Raw genomic sequence first — 15,099 nt, forward strand, 5'->3', positions numbered from 1 at the left:
CAGCTGTTTGGTGTTGTCACAGGACTCTCCCAGGTGCCTGAGGAGGTTCTCTAAGCATACAGGAACACTACCTGAAGAGTGAAAGTTGTGTGGGATCTGCTGGGGTGCTTCCCTGTGGGACAGGGAGCAGAGCCAGGGACCTGCCTCGGGCATGACAACCTGGCACAGCACCCAGTCTGGGCACTTGGTCCTCTTCCTCCTTTTTTAGTCCAAAAATACTGCTGCTTTTCTTCTGAGGTATCTGCTGTCCACTCTTTTACCTTCTTAGATCGCCGTGTTTGCTATCTACACCTGGAAATACAACTTTTCTGCACACCTTGGGTTTTTCTTTCATTCCCAAATCCATCCCATGTTTGGGTTTTCCAGGCTGTGTCTGATGATTACCTCATTATCATTCATGCTGCTTTTGTACCTGTGTCTACTGCCACACCTTACACAAAGGAGATGTAGTCTGTTACACAAAAAACACAGTGTGCACTGAAGTGCTGCCGTGATTCACACATTTGGGAGGGAGTGTAAGTTCCCTTTGCACCGCTGAGATTTGTCTCCAGTTACCAAATGCCTGGAATTAATCAAGTGTAGCTGCAGCTTTTACGTTAACTTTCTAGGAGAAGGGGCTGGTAAGAAAGCCATCTTCCTGACCTAAAATAGGGTTCTGGAATAGGTTTCAATGCAGAGAGATCCATGGTCATTCCATGGCAAGGTCTCATCACCAGTTCAAGCTGTGCTTCAGCCACCCTCAATCACTGTGTAGTGAAGGTGCCTCTTTACAGCACAGGCTGATAAAATAATGAGATGCTTTCTCCAGTTGCTCTCCCTACTTCTGCCTTAGCTAGGAACATGGAGAAAATATTTTTGTCAGATATTAAGTATTTGAAAACCTTACTTCTATACCTCTTGCTTTAAATATTCTGCCTTTTTGAGATTTTGCTAAAACCCCACCCCACCTTTTTGCAAAGGCCCAAGGTAAAAAACTTCACGCTCGCCTTGGAAAAGCGCCGGCTTTCTGCGTGAAAGCTGAGACTGTTCCTTTAAACACAACCCCAATATGTCTGGGTATTTCAGCACATATGGGCCACGATGGTTAAACCCTACCCAGCTGGTCCGGCCGTTCTGCCGCGCAGCTCCGTCTTTGTTCGTGGCTCAAAGGGAGGGTGGTGAGAGACGGAGCAAGCTGTGAGTGCTGCGGGTTGCCATCCTGCGAGGGCGGCTGCGGCCGAGCGGGAGGAGCGGGGCATGTCCCGCCCGAGGGGACAGGGGCTTTGCGAGACATTCTCCACGGGGGAGATGATGTCCTTGGAAGCAGGAGCTCGAAGGAGCCTTTAAACCGCCCGCAGGCACTTTGTTCTCTATTTTCTGCCCTTCTCTCCCTTCCCCCTCCCGCCTTTTGTTGTTTCTCAGGCTGGCTCTTACACGAGTCCCCTCATCCCAAGCTTCCCCCATGGGGACAGCCCCTTTCAGAGGATGGCGTGGATTCCTGCGAACGCAGCGATGTAGAGTGGAAAGGCTCTCGGGCAGAATTTTCCTTGCCGGGGGAAGAGGAGAGGTTTCCTTCCCTTTCGAGGCTGGGAACCACCCCGTGGTGGCAGTTTGGTGGGAAAGCAGTGTCAGTGCTGTTGGTGACTGGGGCATCTGTGGAGCTGGAGGTGTGTGAGCTCCCTGCAGGGATGGGTGGCCGATGCCCAGCCAGGGCAGGGCTCACATCCTGCCTCTCCTGCCAGGCAGGGGGGTGCTGGTGGGATGCTCCTGATCTCTGGCTGCCCCCAGGAAGCCCCTGCCACCCGTGCAGCACTGTGCTGCAGAGAGGGGCTTCGCTTTGCTTCCTTTCTTCTTCCTCATGTGCAGCCTAAATACCTTCTTAATTTCATCTTATTATTTCCTGCCTAAATAATTCCCGTTTCTCCTGGGGACCGTTTTTAAACCTTTGATCTTCTCTGAAGTCTCACAGCCCTGATCACATCCTTTCTGTTTCAATGAATCAAATGCCTTTTTGACTCATGACTTATAAATTTGCCCACAGAGGAACAGAGGCAGCCCCGATATGGCACACCTTGAAATCACCCACTGTGTCTGTGGCAGAGCTAAGGTACCCTGAGCTGATCCAGAGCACCTTCCACGCCTGGCTCCTCTGCTCCCCTGCTGCATATCACTCTCCCCCTGCCTCCCTCTGCCCTCCCACCCTGCTTAGCAGCTGACAGACAGGTTGCCTGGGCTCAGGCCCAGCCTGGGAATGGCCATCTCCGGGTCAGGAGAAGGGTGAATGTGCTGTTGGTTGATGGATGCCGTCTCCTGGGAGCAGGGCACAGCTGCTGTGCTGCACAGCCCTGGCCCCCCAGCTCCCGGGGGATCACCCATGAGGAGCACAGCTGAGGGGAGGGAGAGCAGCAGCTGTGCAGGTACTGATGTCCTGGGCACTGACTCCTGCCAGGATGTGCCTCGGTGGAAAGGCTGGAGGACAGTGGGTGCTGCCCAGGATGGATGCAATGAGGATGGGCAAGTTGCTCCATAGTGCAGCGACGCAGAAGTCAGGGAGCACCTTGTCCCTGAGCCCAGGGGAGGGTGGCTGGGAGGGCTGAGTACTTCTCCTGGATGAACCAGGGTTGTGGCAATGGAAAATACCCAGGAGAGGCCCCTGCACCGCAGCCAGACCTGTCCTGCATCTTTGCAGTGTGGGCCCACACTTGTTGACAAGGACAGACCTCCTCTCCAAGCCATTAGGGAAGCAGCTAATTAAGCTCTTCATGTCCCTGGGAGGTCAGCAGGAGATGTGCCAGCATTGCAGCATCTCCCAGAGCCTGCACTGGGGCAGGATCTTTGCACAGTGCCCAGGGACAGGGAGAGCTGCCCTGCTCCTCCTCAATTCCATTGTGCACTTAGTGCTGGTGCGATGACGCAGTGCCCGATGCCCCAGGACAGAACCCAATGTTCCCTGCCTCAGCTGGGCTTGGGACAGAGGGCTCCTGGCTGGGATGTCCCAATGCTCCCAGCAGCCCTCGGCATGGCACCAGCAAGGCTGGGCAGTGGGGAGAGAGCCTGTACAAATATTCTTGTTGTTATTATTCCCCATAAATATATGCAGGCACTTAACGACCTTGGCATGGAGCATTTCCTGGGGATTCATGACCAGTTGGCGTTAATGGTCTTTAGCTGCACCTCAGGCCATCAGCTCCTCCCAGCCCATCATTAATCCACAGGAAATGTCTCGGGCATCGATCCTCATTGCTTAATTAATAAATGCAACTTGTCTCCTGCCTGAGATTTAGAGATACTTGCTGCTTCTCTCCCTGCTGCTTTGAAGGTGACTTTTTTAGCACAGGTCCCTCACGCTGGGAGGCCCTCATGGGATTTTGTTTCCTGGCATTCATGTGGGTGTGGGCTGTGGCAGCAGGAAAGTCTTTTCTCTCCTGGGCGGGAGGGAAGGAACTGAGCCACTGTTGGGTTTGGGGTTTCTCCAGTTAATGTGGCACAGCACAAGGAGCACATCTTTCCCACCAAACCCAAAGCTTGGTTACCTTCAGCCGAGTGCATCCAAGAGCCTGGGCGAGAAGTAAGCGTGAGCCAGCATGGAAGAACGTGGCAATTCTCCAAGGCCTTAGCAGGTTCTATAATAATCGATGTTTTTTGCCCATGAGTCACAATTCATCTCTAATCTTCCTCGGGGGAGGTGGGATTTGCTATCTTTAGTGCTCATGACTGCCGCTTTCCCGGGCTGAGCATCCCGCTGAGCCTGGACTCTGCTGCAGGGATGCTGACCTGGCAGCCGGCTGTGTTTCAATCCTGCTCCCTGTTTCTCTAGCCTTTACCACCAGCTGGCTTTGTGCAGTGGGTGCCGCAGTATAAATCATGTTAATTCCTGAGATGCTTTTCCGCGGTAAGTCTGAAATTCCCATTTTGATTCGCTGCCTTGCCTGGCGAACTAAATTATTTTCATAGCCCCTTAAGGGCATATTGTCAGCCCGGACTTATTGCCGTTATACACCATTTCTGAAACATTAATATCTCTTCTAAATATAGTGTATTGACAAGGTATCTGGTATAGTGTAAATCCTTGGGACATTTGATCCAGATCATTAAAACTGAGTGAAGGAAGGGAGGAATAGATCAAGTTACCTTGCTGCTCTTAATTCAAACAAGCGATGAATTATTCATTCCGCTATTAATTCTACAGCCCTCCTGCTTTTTATTTATTTCTCTCTTTATTGTTTTTTTTCCTCCCAGATAGACAGCTCCAAAAGGATGCTCGGGCTCTGGTGAGGGGAGATTTGCCTGCTGGAGGATGGGGTGCACAGGGCTGGGCTGCCTGGCAGTGCTGGCCGTGCTCTGCAGGGCTCTCGGGGATGCTGCCAGCAGAGGTAAGAGCCTGGTCCCAGCTCCCAGTGAGCTGGATGGGCATCCATGGTCCCTGAGGAGGGGAGGGCCATTTGCAGGTCCCACAGTGGCTCTGGGGTGTGAGTGGGTTGCAGCTCTTCTGCAGGGAGAGGGGCTGGCTTAGGCCAGGGGCAAGGAGCTGGGATCTGGAGTCACTGTGTGTGGTGGCAGCAAGCATGGGACACTGCTCCATGCTTGGGTGTCTGCTTCATGCTTACCTTACTGAGGATTGCACATAGGGGTTGTCCTGTTGTGGTGCACAGGTGCCTTGGTGAAGGATTTGTTAGCTTCTGGAGTTGCACTTGCCTATATAAATCTATATACACATATACATTTATATGTGTGCATGTGTGTGTGTGTGGCAGGCATGCAATAAGCCTCTCACCTTACCCAGGTAAAATGTCCCCCAGGATGCAGGGCAGGGTTAGCAGATGACACAGTAATTCAGGGGATAGAGTGGGCCAAGCAATTCCCCATCCCAAAAATGGCAGGGCTTGTCTCAAAAAATGACTGTGCCAGAAATCAAAACCCATCCCTGGCCCTGGTGCAGGGACCCCTGAGGCCACACCACTGCCCTGTGGTGCCTGCTCACCCCCCACCTACACCCACCTGGGCTTCCCAGAGCACCCCAAGACTCTCAGCCCTTAATCCATCCATCTGCCTTCACTGTGGCTACTCACCTCTCCTGCAGGCTCCCCTCTTGGGTATTTATTTCAAAAACATTATTCCTTTAGTACCAGCCCCATATTACTTCATTGCCTATCCCCAGTAATTAGCAAGGTGATTTTTGATCTGGCCAGACACACACACGTGGTGCTGCATCCCACATATCCCAGGACCCCCTTGCTGGGGGGTCACCGTGCCACTGAGCACGATGAAAAGCAATGTGCACAGGCTGACTATTGATTTGCAATACACTTGGCCCAGATTGATGGCAGTGAGCGCCCAGCCTTGTTTGGGAACCCACATGTGTCTCCTGGGGGCTAGGCAGGGTCTGCATCCCTCCCAGACATGATGTATGTGCCCCCTGTATCAGCCCCTTCACCCCAGCCCTAATCAGACCCAGGGGCAGGTGACAGCCGGCCCTCTCTCAGCCTTATTTTATAATAACCATGTCTCAGTATAAAGATTTCATTAGGAAATCGATCTCTACATGCATAACTCATTGTTCAGCTCATCGAGCCCTTCACTTCTGTTTCTCTCAGCTCAAATTCTCTGATGCCACCATTATATGGAGGGAGTATGGTCAATGGGAGGCACAAAGCTGAAGGGTTGGGCAGCTGGGGCACCAGCAAGCCTGGTACCAATGAGCCTTCAAAACTCACTCCCTGCATCCTTTTTCTCAGCCATAAACAGGTGGGGATGCTGTGCTGTCACTGTCAGGACAAGCTGAAGGGCACAGCTGAGCCCTGCTGCAGCCCTCACAGGGCAGCATGAGAAAAAGGGGTTCCGTGGAGGGGTGAAAGGTGTCCCTTGTCCTCCAGGGAGAGTGGGTGGACAAGCCCAGTGGAGGTCTGCAGGATGGTTTTGGTACAGTGGTGGTGGGATGGAACTGGTGGTGTGCTCCATCCCATCTCCATTCTTTTAGGCTTCCCCTGGAAAGGGGACATCACACCCACCTCTGTGTCCCCCAGGCATCAAATGTGGGGGAGTTCTTTCAGCACCCTCTGGCAATTTCTCCAGCCCCAACTTCCCCGGGCTGTATCCCTACGAGACAGAGTGCACATGGCTCATCGTGGTGGCCGAGGGCTCCTCCGTCCTGCTCTCCTTCAGCCACTTTGACCTGGAGTACCACGACACCTGTGCCTATGACTACCTCCAGGTCTACAACGGGGCTGCCCGGGACCGGGGCAACCTTCTGGGCACCTTCTGTGGCCACAGCCCCCCTCCACCCTTCTCCTCCGCCTGGCACGTCATGGCCGTGGTCTTCCGCTCCGACCGGCACGTGGCTAAGCATGGCTTCGCCGCTGCCTACAGGAAAGGTAGCAGGGAGGGATGGTGATCATGGAGTGTCCATCCATCCATTCATCCTCTTCCACTGCCCTCACCATCCTTGCCTCCTTGCAGATGCCTGTGGAGGGCAGCTGACGGGGCTCTCTGGGGAGATCACCAGCCCCCGCTACCCCGAGAGCTACCCCAACGATGCCGAGTGCCGCTGGAGCATCGGGGGGGCCAGCGGTGGTGGCCCCCTCACCCTGGTGTTTGCTGACTTCCAGATGGAGGGGGGGCAAGGCTGTGGCTTTGACTACGTGGCCCTTTTCGATGGCCCCACCGTCGCTGCCCCCCGGCTGGGGCGTTACTGCGGCAGCGCCCGCCCGCCCCGCACCGTCTCCTCCACCCCACACCTCCTCATCATCTTCAAGTCGGACTTCAACATCGGTGGCAGGGGCTTCAAGGCTCATTTCTACTCGGGTGCGGGGGTCTCAGGGGGGTGGGGCAGTGGGGACAGGCTTGGGGTTGGGGTGGTGATTCCCTCCCTCCCGCAGCAGCAGGAGGAGATGATATGGGGGGATCGTTTTGGGGAGAGCCCATGAGAGGATGGTGTGAAGTGTAAACCAAACAATGCAAATGGTATCATTGTGGCTATCCCAGGCCCTGGGCTGTCCTCTTGAGCAAGAGTCACTCTTCTCCCTTGCTCATGCTGTTCCCTGGGAATATGGGTTTTCCCATGTGCTCCTGTATGATTTTGGCCACCTTGGGAGTTTCCATGCCCCAAAACTGCTGGCTGTCCATCAGCCAACACAAGGCTGGGAGCAGTGAGGTGAAGGGCAGAGCATCCTTTAGCAATAAAAGTGATTGCTCATCCACACCCAGGGGGCTTCAGGTTTGCTTTTGATTTTTCTTCCCCATTTTTCTCTGAGCAGGCGAGTGCCAGGAGGTGTTCACCACTGTCAAAGGGAATTTCTCCAGCCCTCAGTACCCCAACTTCTACCCCAACAACCTCAAGTGCCAGTGGAGCATCCGCCTTCCCCCAGGCTACCGGATCAAGGTCTTCTTCCTGGACATGGAGCTGGAGGGCCGGAGCAGCCTGACGGGTGGCTGTGACTATGATCACTTGTCTGCCTTTGATGGTGGCACTGAGAATGGATCCCTGCTGGGACAGTGGTGTGGGCGGGAGAGCCTGGCACCTGTCACCTCCCGCAGCAACCGGCTACTCCTGGTCCTCCACACCGACCGCAACACGAACAGGAGGGGCTTCTCCATCTCCTACGTGGGAGGTAAGGCCCCACTTGGGTGCTCCTCAGTGCTGTAGTTCCATTGGGACATGCCTGAGACTGTGTAGTTTCTGGAAGGATCATCAGTGAAGGTTCCTGCCTGCAGGAGCAGAGCCCGTGGCTCCATAGGGATTGGGTGGAGGAAGATGTGGCGAGTGAGCTGCACTTCGTGTTTAGTATTCAGGAGACACTTTCCAGCTTCAGATTCCTGTGTTTCTGCCACTGCCATGCTCCTGTTCCTCTCAGGGTGTGAGGGGGAGAAAACCAGGGGTTTTTTTAGAGGGCCAAAGCCCCAGAGCAGGTGACCAGCTCAAGCATCACAACCTTGTTTCCTGCTCCCGAGGATGCTCCAGCCTTGCCAGCACACGGCTGAGCAGGGAGACATAAACCATGTTCCTTCCTCCACTGGCAGCAGCACGGGAGGGCAGGAACCCCGGGGCACAACATTCCCAAATCCACCTGGCCAGCCCTGCCTGGCACATCCTGCTGCTGGCATGCCCTGTGTCCCAGCCAGCGTTTCTGCAGCTGGTGGGAGGAGCAGTGTGTAACCTTCCTCCTCTATTTGCCAACCTTTGCACCTCGAACGCCAGGAAATTTATGGCGTTTGTTGTATTTCAAGATAATTACATCCGAGCTGACCTGTGGGTCAGGGATGATTCAGCCAGGGGCAGCCTTGCCAGAGGGCTGGAGCCGAGCAGGGCTGCTGGACTGGCAGCACAGGCACTGGGAGGGCTGGCCCTGGGTTTTATCCCTCAGCTGCAAAATCATTCTTCACTTCCAGTGCAGCAGAAAGGATTTGGAGATACGTGGCTCCAGGAGTTAGAGATGGGATAGAGATTTGCCCTGAGTCTCTGCAATCTCTGGAGGGAGAGAGGTTGTACTGAACATTTAGTAAAGCTGTAGTGTGCACAGCAGGTCTGTCCCTGTCCTTGTCCTGCTGATTTCTCACTGTTTTACAGCCATGTGCAGGGACAGAATCTTGGTGTCACTGTGCCTGGTCATGGAGAAACCCTGCTCCAGAGGGAGCAGCTTGCAGACAGATAGATGGGGTGCTACTGGAGAGAGGGGGATGTCCCATCACAGAGAGGGACGTGACATCTCCCAGCTGCCCAAGGCTCCTGCATCCCCTGTGCACACTGCCAGATGCATGCTAGGGGAGGACAAAAGCTTGGATGTGGAACTGAGCCTCCCTTCACAGAGCTGAGCCTGCTGGCTGTGTTTGCCCAGTGATTCCAGCATCTGCTTATGATTAACATCCTGCATGGCACATCCAGCTGCCAGCACTGCCCAGAGAGCTGCTGCTCCCACCGGACACAGCAGCCTCTCCCTGCCACCTCAGGAGCCTAAAGGGACACTTCAGCTTCTACATCCACACCACAGCCCTTCAGCCATGCAGATAGTTCCCTTCCTGCCTCTACACCCACAGGCCTTCAGCCATGCAGATAGTTCCCTTTCAGGCCCACCAAAAGGCATGGCTTGGGCAGGGCGTGTGTGATTTATGGCCATGGAATGAAAGCCTTCGCGCCAGGAGAGAGGATCCACTTTCCCCTCCTCTTGATCTAATGCACTTTAGATATTTGGTAAATCTTCTAATGGTTTTATAATGCACTAAGCGAAGCAAAGTGACACTATTTTTTCGTATTGATTTTATTGCATCTTCCCAGTTTCGTAAGGCTGAGATTCAGAGGGAGCCTGGAATAATTCAATAATTCATATTGCCCAAGTGGTTAGTTCAAGCTGAGCAAGGATTCACTTTAAAGAGGGGGGTATTTTTCCTCCCTATTTCTTTCCCTGTGTGGATACTTTCTACATCCAGAGGGGCCAAACACTGTGCCAGAAGGAGAGAGATGGAGAGGGGCTGGGATCACCTTTGCTTTGCTCTTCGTCTTGGCATCATGGGCAGCCCAACAGCAGCTCCCTCCATACACTGCTCACCAGCTCCCCATCAAAATTAGCATTCTGAGGACAGTGCAGGGCTGGTGATGCTTGGAACAGGACCTGGGCTGGGCCGTTCACCAGGAGGATGCCCCAGGGCCATGGCCCCAGCTCACCCTTTCACGAGGGCCATGTGGCTCTCATGCAGCTGCATCACTCTGGGGTGTGCATGGGGTCCCTCCAAGATGTGTCTCCTCCATTGCATCACTGTAGAGTGTCTCTTGCAGGGGTGTTGTAGGATGCAGGGGAGCTCTGTGCCCACAGCAAGCCATGCACAAAGCTCTCATGGTCTGGTCCTGGGTGGCAACTCAAATGTCCTGCTGGCTTTGCAGTGATGCAGAGTGGCAGTGACAGCCTAACGGTGTTGCCTGTGGTGGCACTTGTTTGTCATTCAGAGACCTGGGAAGGAGGATGAGGTTCAAAGAGGGTTGATGGTGAGATCTCTCCCTAGGGTGGAAAGCAGAACAGTGCCTGGGAGCCATCCACATCTGCCCTCAGCATGGGACAGGGCTAAAATACTGATATTGATTGCTGTCTGCATTCCAGGTGCAGCTCCTTTTCTCCTGAAAACTCTTGACCTGGGTCCACCTTGTTTCTGTCCCAATAGTTGTACCCATGAATGTCAGCTGCACCCGCACAGACTTCCACATCCAGATCCCTGTGCAGTCCCTGGCCCAGCTGGAGAGGAATAGGATTTATCTGGGGACTCCCTCCTGTGCAGCCCACGTGGTTGGCAGGAACTTTAAAATACACACCAGGTTTGACACCTGTGGCACCGAATCCCAGGTAAGCAGTCAGCAAAGCTTCCTTTAAAGCAAGCTGTGCACATGGTTAGCCCTGTGCTGGAGTACTGGAGAGGTATTCCCAGTCCCTCTCACATTTTCCCAGTAGATACTGGCCTGATTCATGGCCAGCCCCTCCTGTGAAAAGGAGCTGCACAAAGCCCTGATGAGCTGTGTCCCTTGGCTTGCAGAGACGCAACAACACGTCTGTCATCATCAGCACCCTCTACATCGATTTTTCAGTGGGAGACCAGGAGGACATCCACCAGTATGAGGTGCAGTGTGAGCCAAAGAGGAAGGAAGCCTCAGTGACCCTTATCGCTGGCCCTGATCCATCCAGGCTCAGCCAGGCAGAAAACCTGGTGGATGCCCAGCAGCGGGAGGGGGAAGCGATGGATGCCCGTGAAATCAAGAGCCAGGACACCAGTGACATTGTCTTCATCAGCATCTGCATCCTGGCTGGGCTCCTCATGGTCATCGCAGTGGTGGGGCTGGTGCTTCTCTAGGATCCTCTTTCCAGACACCAGGAATTGCAATCCTAGTTCTGCCCAGGGCAGAAAGGCACCTCAAAATCCACCCTCACCCCAGGCTAAGCCCTAATGCAACTGCCCAAACAGAGGCACAGCTCCCAGGCCCTGAAACTGAGCCTGAACCCAACCTCCACCTTCTCCTAGTGCCTGAAAAATCTGGGCAGTAGGCAGCCGTTTCCCTTCCCAATTTGTTTTCCTCTGTCTCAATCTGTCCATTTGGCTCAGGAATGCAATTCTTGTGCTCCCTAACTCTTCCCGCACCTGCTTCAATTTGTTTTCCCCGTAGTGCTGCTGCTTTCAGGAAAGTAACGTTGTTTGCCGATGGCTGCAAATCTTCCTGTCAATTATTTCTAGCTGAATTCTTGAAGGTACAAACCATCCCCAAATGCAGCTATATTCCCAACAAATGTTCTCTGTGCTCCCAGCCCGTGCTTGGGGGGGACTGTGGAGCTGTTATAGGGATCTCCACCTGGCACACACAGATGTAGCTCATGTAGTTCTCCCAGGTGATGTTTCTGGGTGTCTGCGGGTGATGTGATGAGATGCATTTGCCGTGCCCTGGAGCTCTTCATTTGATCTTCTCATGTTGTCTCACCTTCTCACAGGACTCACCTGAGTGCCTCAGCCGCCAGCAGCTGGAGGGGAGGAGAACAATCCTCTTCTCCTCTGTGTTTTCCTCCTTTCCAACATATTCAGGTGTCCACGGTTGTGAACTCTGTACCAGCATCACTCCTGAAGTCTGAAAATGTGGGCACATTCTGCTATAGCTTGGGGAGATGTTGGAGCCTGGAGGTTTTGGTAACCCTGTAAAGACAACCTTGGCAGGAGGGGTTGCCTTCCCTGGGACCTCAGTGACACCAGACCTCCACCCATGGTCCCTGCAGAAGGTGAGCTCAGCACCGAGAGCATGAAAATAAGAATCCTGTGATCATCTGCCCCTCCAGAAAACTGGGGATCCTCGCCAAGAGCCCTGATGGATGGCTGAATAACCCCTGCCTGCCTCTTGTGCTACCCCAGCACAAAGGACATTCCCCTGCAGCATCAAAGAGGAGGTGGCTGTCACAGAGCAGCCTGTGTTCATCCCCGTGGGTCAGAGCCAGCGTCTGTCAAAGCCACATGAAATCTTGCTGTGGAAAGAGGCCACCCCTCCTCCTCCAGCCTGTGTAAAACACACTGCAGTGCAGGGAGAGATCTTAGTGTCCCAGTGTGGTCATTCAGGGGCACAGCAAAGCCCTCGTGCTGCTGAGCCCAGCATTTAGCAGGGACAGACAGGAGAGTCCTGTCTGTGAAAGGCTGCCCTGACTGATGTCCTGCTTCCCTGTGGGACAGTTCTGTTCATCAGGGCGCCAGAGAAAGCAGCAGCAAAGGAATAGCATGATGATCGAGCAGCTTTTCCTCCTGGATTGCAGCAGCCCTGAGAGTGTCTGGGGAGGGAAGAAGGCATGAAGCTGCGCATGCCTCCTAACGAGGAGCCTTCGTTATCAGAGCCTGGATTGATTTGGTGTTTGTTGGTGCAACACGTCGGCAAATGCGAGATTTCCGAGGGAAATATTTGCCAGCACCGTTAAGCTCCATTAGGGCAATGTTTTGAGAGCCTGTTGTGTGCAGAGATGGTAAACAAGGCCAGCCCCCCCACGCTGCCTGCAAAGCCTCGCTGCTGGTTAATTGCTGGGTATAGAACTGTCAGCTTGAGACCATAGTTACGAGATTTGACAACTGAAAGACACTTAAAGATATAATTAACCTTCTTGGTGGCCCAGATTTTGCAGAAACAGGTGAGCACTGCGGCTGCTCGTGCCTGGCAGGGAGCCCACAGCACCCAGCAGCATCAGCCTTGCTTGCAGGTCAGGCACCTCCTTGCCCAGCTGGAGCTTCCAGAACCCTGTGATTTGCAGGGGAAAAGGCTCTTCTGGGTAGCTGTTGGTGTTGCATTCAAATGAGGAGTTGGACCTGGTCCCAGGGTCCAACAGCAGAAGGCACCAGTGCTGCACTCACCCCAGGGAGGGTTTCTAGTTCTGCCTCCAGTTCACACCCACTCAAGCATCCCTGGGTGCAGTGCTCCCTGTGGATGTCACAGGGATCCTCAGCACCCACAGCCCTGCAGGGTTTTATCCAGGAGTCGTGGAAGGGGTGATTAACGCGAGTTTAATGCCTCCAAAAGCCCTTTACTCACTTGTTTCTGATGGCATTCAGAGCTGCATCTGCCACCAGCAGTGAGCCACTCGAGCCAGTCATCCCACTCAGAGCGAGGAAAGCCTCTGGTGCTCGCCAAACACCAGCCCTCCTCAGCCTCCAGTCATCCTCCACTGTGTCTCAGTCTCCCCCTGCCCTGCAGGAATTTGCTCACTGACATCCCCTATAAACCAGGTGTTCCCTGACAAACTGCCCCAGCCGAGGATGGAGCCCAGCAGAGGAGGGGGACTGCCCAGGTCTTTTCATGAAACAAGCCCTTTTTCTCATATAAAAGCTGCTCAGATGAGTAGCAAACAGATATCAGGAATCCATCTCCAGCACTCCTTCCCTCCTCCATGCCTGTGGTCCTCCCACATCAGGCCTCAGTTTCCCTCCTTAACGTTTGCCTGGTGCTTCCTGAGCAAGCAGGAGAGCAGCAGGCATGGGCAGCGCTCCCATTGCTCATCTGATTATTTATTTAGAGCATGATGACTCGATTGAGCCAGGCTGGATGCAGCCACCCCATTTCCTGGCTGTGCTTATGGACGTGGAGTCGCTTCTCTCCGGAGCAGACAAAGGCTTGGCTGTTGTGTGGAAGGGAGAGCCTCTCTCATCCCTCTGCAAATGTCTGCTTGCAAATCCGGTGAAGAACTCTTGGAAAATTGTAGATCATAGAAAACAGGACTGCAAGAGCCCCCAGGGGATCAACTGGTTTATTCCTCTCCCTCCCTGGGGAAATCGCCCCTACCGGAGAGAAGCTGTGCTAAAATATCCGAAAAATCTCAGTCATGCTCTCTGTGTTTTCTCTGTTTACCAGGAAGGTTTTCCTGATGTGTCACGCTGTGAGGGTGTGCTGGTGGGGGATGTGCTTTTGTGCTGTTGTGCTGGACAAGAGAGCAATGGTGAAAGTGCCCCAAAATGGGCACTGCTGCTGGCACAAGACCCCAGTTCCTCTGCCTGGAGACCCTGGGGCACTGGACAGGACTGGGCATCCCACTGGGAAGCCCAGCAAGCATGTGGTGTCATTATCCACCCCTTCCCAGGCAGTTTATTCTGTGTGATGTTCACTGTAAGTTTTCTTTGGTGACACCCACAGTCCTCCTTTCTTCCCCTGTTCCTCTGCTCAGAGGATTATTTGTGTCTTTTCAGTTTTTATGCTCTAGTCCCACAGTCTGGGAGAACTGACATGTTTGTGACACCCAGGGAGCTAGTGCTGGAGCTGAACCCCATGACTGAGGGTGCTGCTGGTGTGCAGCATTAAGCTCCCTCAGTGGGCACAAACCCTGCTGCTTTGAATAATAATTCGGGTTTTTTTCCCCTTCTTTCCAAAGGTACCCATAGCTGGGAGCATGCTCTGTGTCTTCCACCCCTCCCAAAATCCCTCAGCTCCAAAAGCGGAGGTGTGAAGGCCTGGAGAGTGGCTGCCTGCAAGCTCCTTGCTTCCCATGCAGGACACACGTGGGATGGCTCTGGGCACTGAGGTTGGTAGCCCTGACAGCCCCAGAGCAAACCTGGCCCTCAGCACTGCCCAGCCAGCCTCAGTCCCACACTGGGGCACAACTAAAGACCACCAAGCCAGGAGGAACCACTTCCACCCTGCTTTAGCTCTTTATTTTTCCCTTTCCCCAGGAATGCCAGGAATTAAGCTGGCTGGGCTTCCCCTGCATCCTCTCCTCAAACCTTTTTGGTTGTTCGTGGGCTGGAGCAGGGGTGGGTTTGCTGCTCCTTGGGGTGGTTTTCTTGGGGATTGGTGTGTAAGGCCAGGAGGTCACCAGCCACTTCTGCCATGCAGCCAGTCATGGCTCCCCAGGAGCTTGGCGTGGAAGGGTCAGTGGGTGTGGAAGGACAGAGCTCACCAGGTACCCACAGTGGCCACAGTGACACAGATCCTGCCATGAGGGTTTCCCTACCTTGGGGATCCAGGTACCTGCTGGAGACCCTGGCCGTGGTGGCACAGATGAGGAGGCAGTAGTCAAGCAGCCCAGCCATCTGGGAAAACATAATGGATCAAGCATATGGACAATTAAAAATGCAATGACGGCATTTACCGGGAGCTGTTTTCCAAGCTTATTTTAAGCCCTGTTTCCTGATCATCAC

At 53.9% G+C, this 15,099-nt stretch overlaps 1 protein-coding gene across 5 annotated transcripts; it reads left to right on the forward strand.

Moving 5' to 3' along the window:
• Nucleotides 1-3,466: 3,466 nt before the first annotated feature.
• CDCP2 (CUB domain containing protein 2) lies at nucleotides 3,467-13,787 on the forward strand. 5 transcript variants are annotated; one of them, XM_085067538.1, is made up of 7 exons: nucleotides 3,467-3,599; nucleotides 4,219-4,352; nucleotides 6,003-6,350; nucleotides 6,436-6,780; nucleotides 7,233-7,586; nucleotides 10,126-10,304; nucleotides 10,492-13,787. In XM_085067538.1, exons 2-7 carry the CDS (start codon nucleotides 4,277-4,279, stop codon nucleotides 10,804-10,806), a joined length of 1,617 nt encoding a protein of 538 aa, XP_084923664.1. In that variant the 5' UTR covers nucleotides 3,467-3,599; nucleotides 4,219-4,276; the 3' UTR covers nucleotides 10,807-13,787. The 5 variants fall into 5 exon arrangements, with proteins under 5 accessions (XP_084923664.1, XP_084923667.1, XP_084923662.1 ...); XM_085067541.1 differs by having other exon boundaries at nucleotides 3,591-3,599; nucleotides 5,957-6,350; XM_085067536.1 differs by lacking the exon at nucleotides 3,467-3,599 and adding an exon at nucleotides 3,720-3,871 and having other exon boundaries at nucleotides 5,957-6,350.
• The last annotated feature ends 1,312 nt before the right edge of the window (nucleotides 13,788-15,099 follow it).

Source organism: Lichenostomus cassidix, chromosome 8 (genome assembly GCF_008360975.1).
Source record: "Lichenostomus cassidix isolate B80296 chromosome 8, HeHo_3.0, whole genome shotgun sequence".
NCBI classification, from domain to species: Eukaryota; Metazoa; Chordata; class Aves; order Passeriformes; family Meliphagidae; genus Lichenostomus; species Lichenostomus cassidix.

Excerpts from the sequence above, each read along its gene's own strand:
- CDCP2 (XM_085067536.1), top strand. The coding sequence starts at position 3,844 with ATGTTAATTCCTGAGATGCTTTTCCGCG. Across the intron at positions 7,587-10,125 it reads CTCCATCTCCTACGTGGGAG|TTGTACCCATGAATGTCAGC; the intron begins GTAAGGCCCCAC and ends CTGTCCCAATAG. Across the intron at positions 10,305-10,491 it reads CCTGTGGCACCGAATCCCAG|AGACGCAACAACACGTCTGT; the intron begins GTAAGCAGTCAG and ends CTTGGCTTGCAG.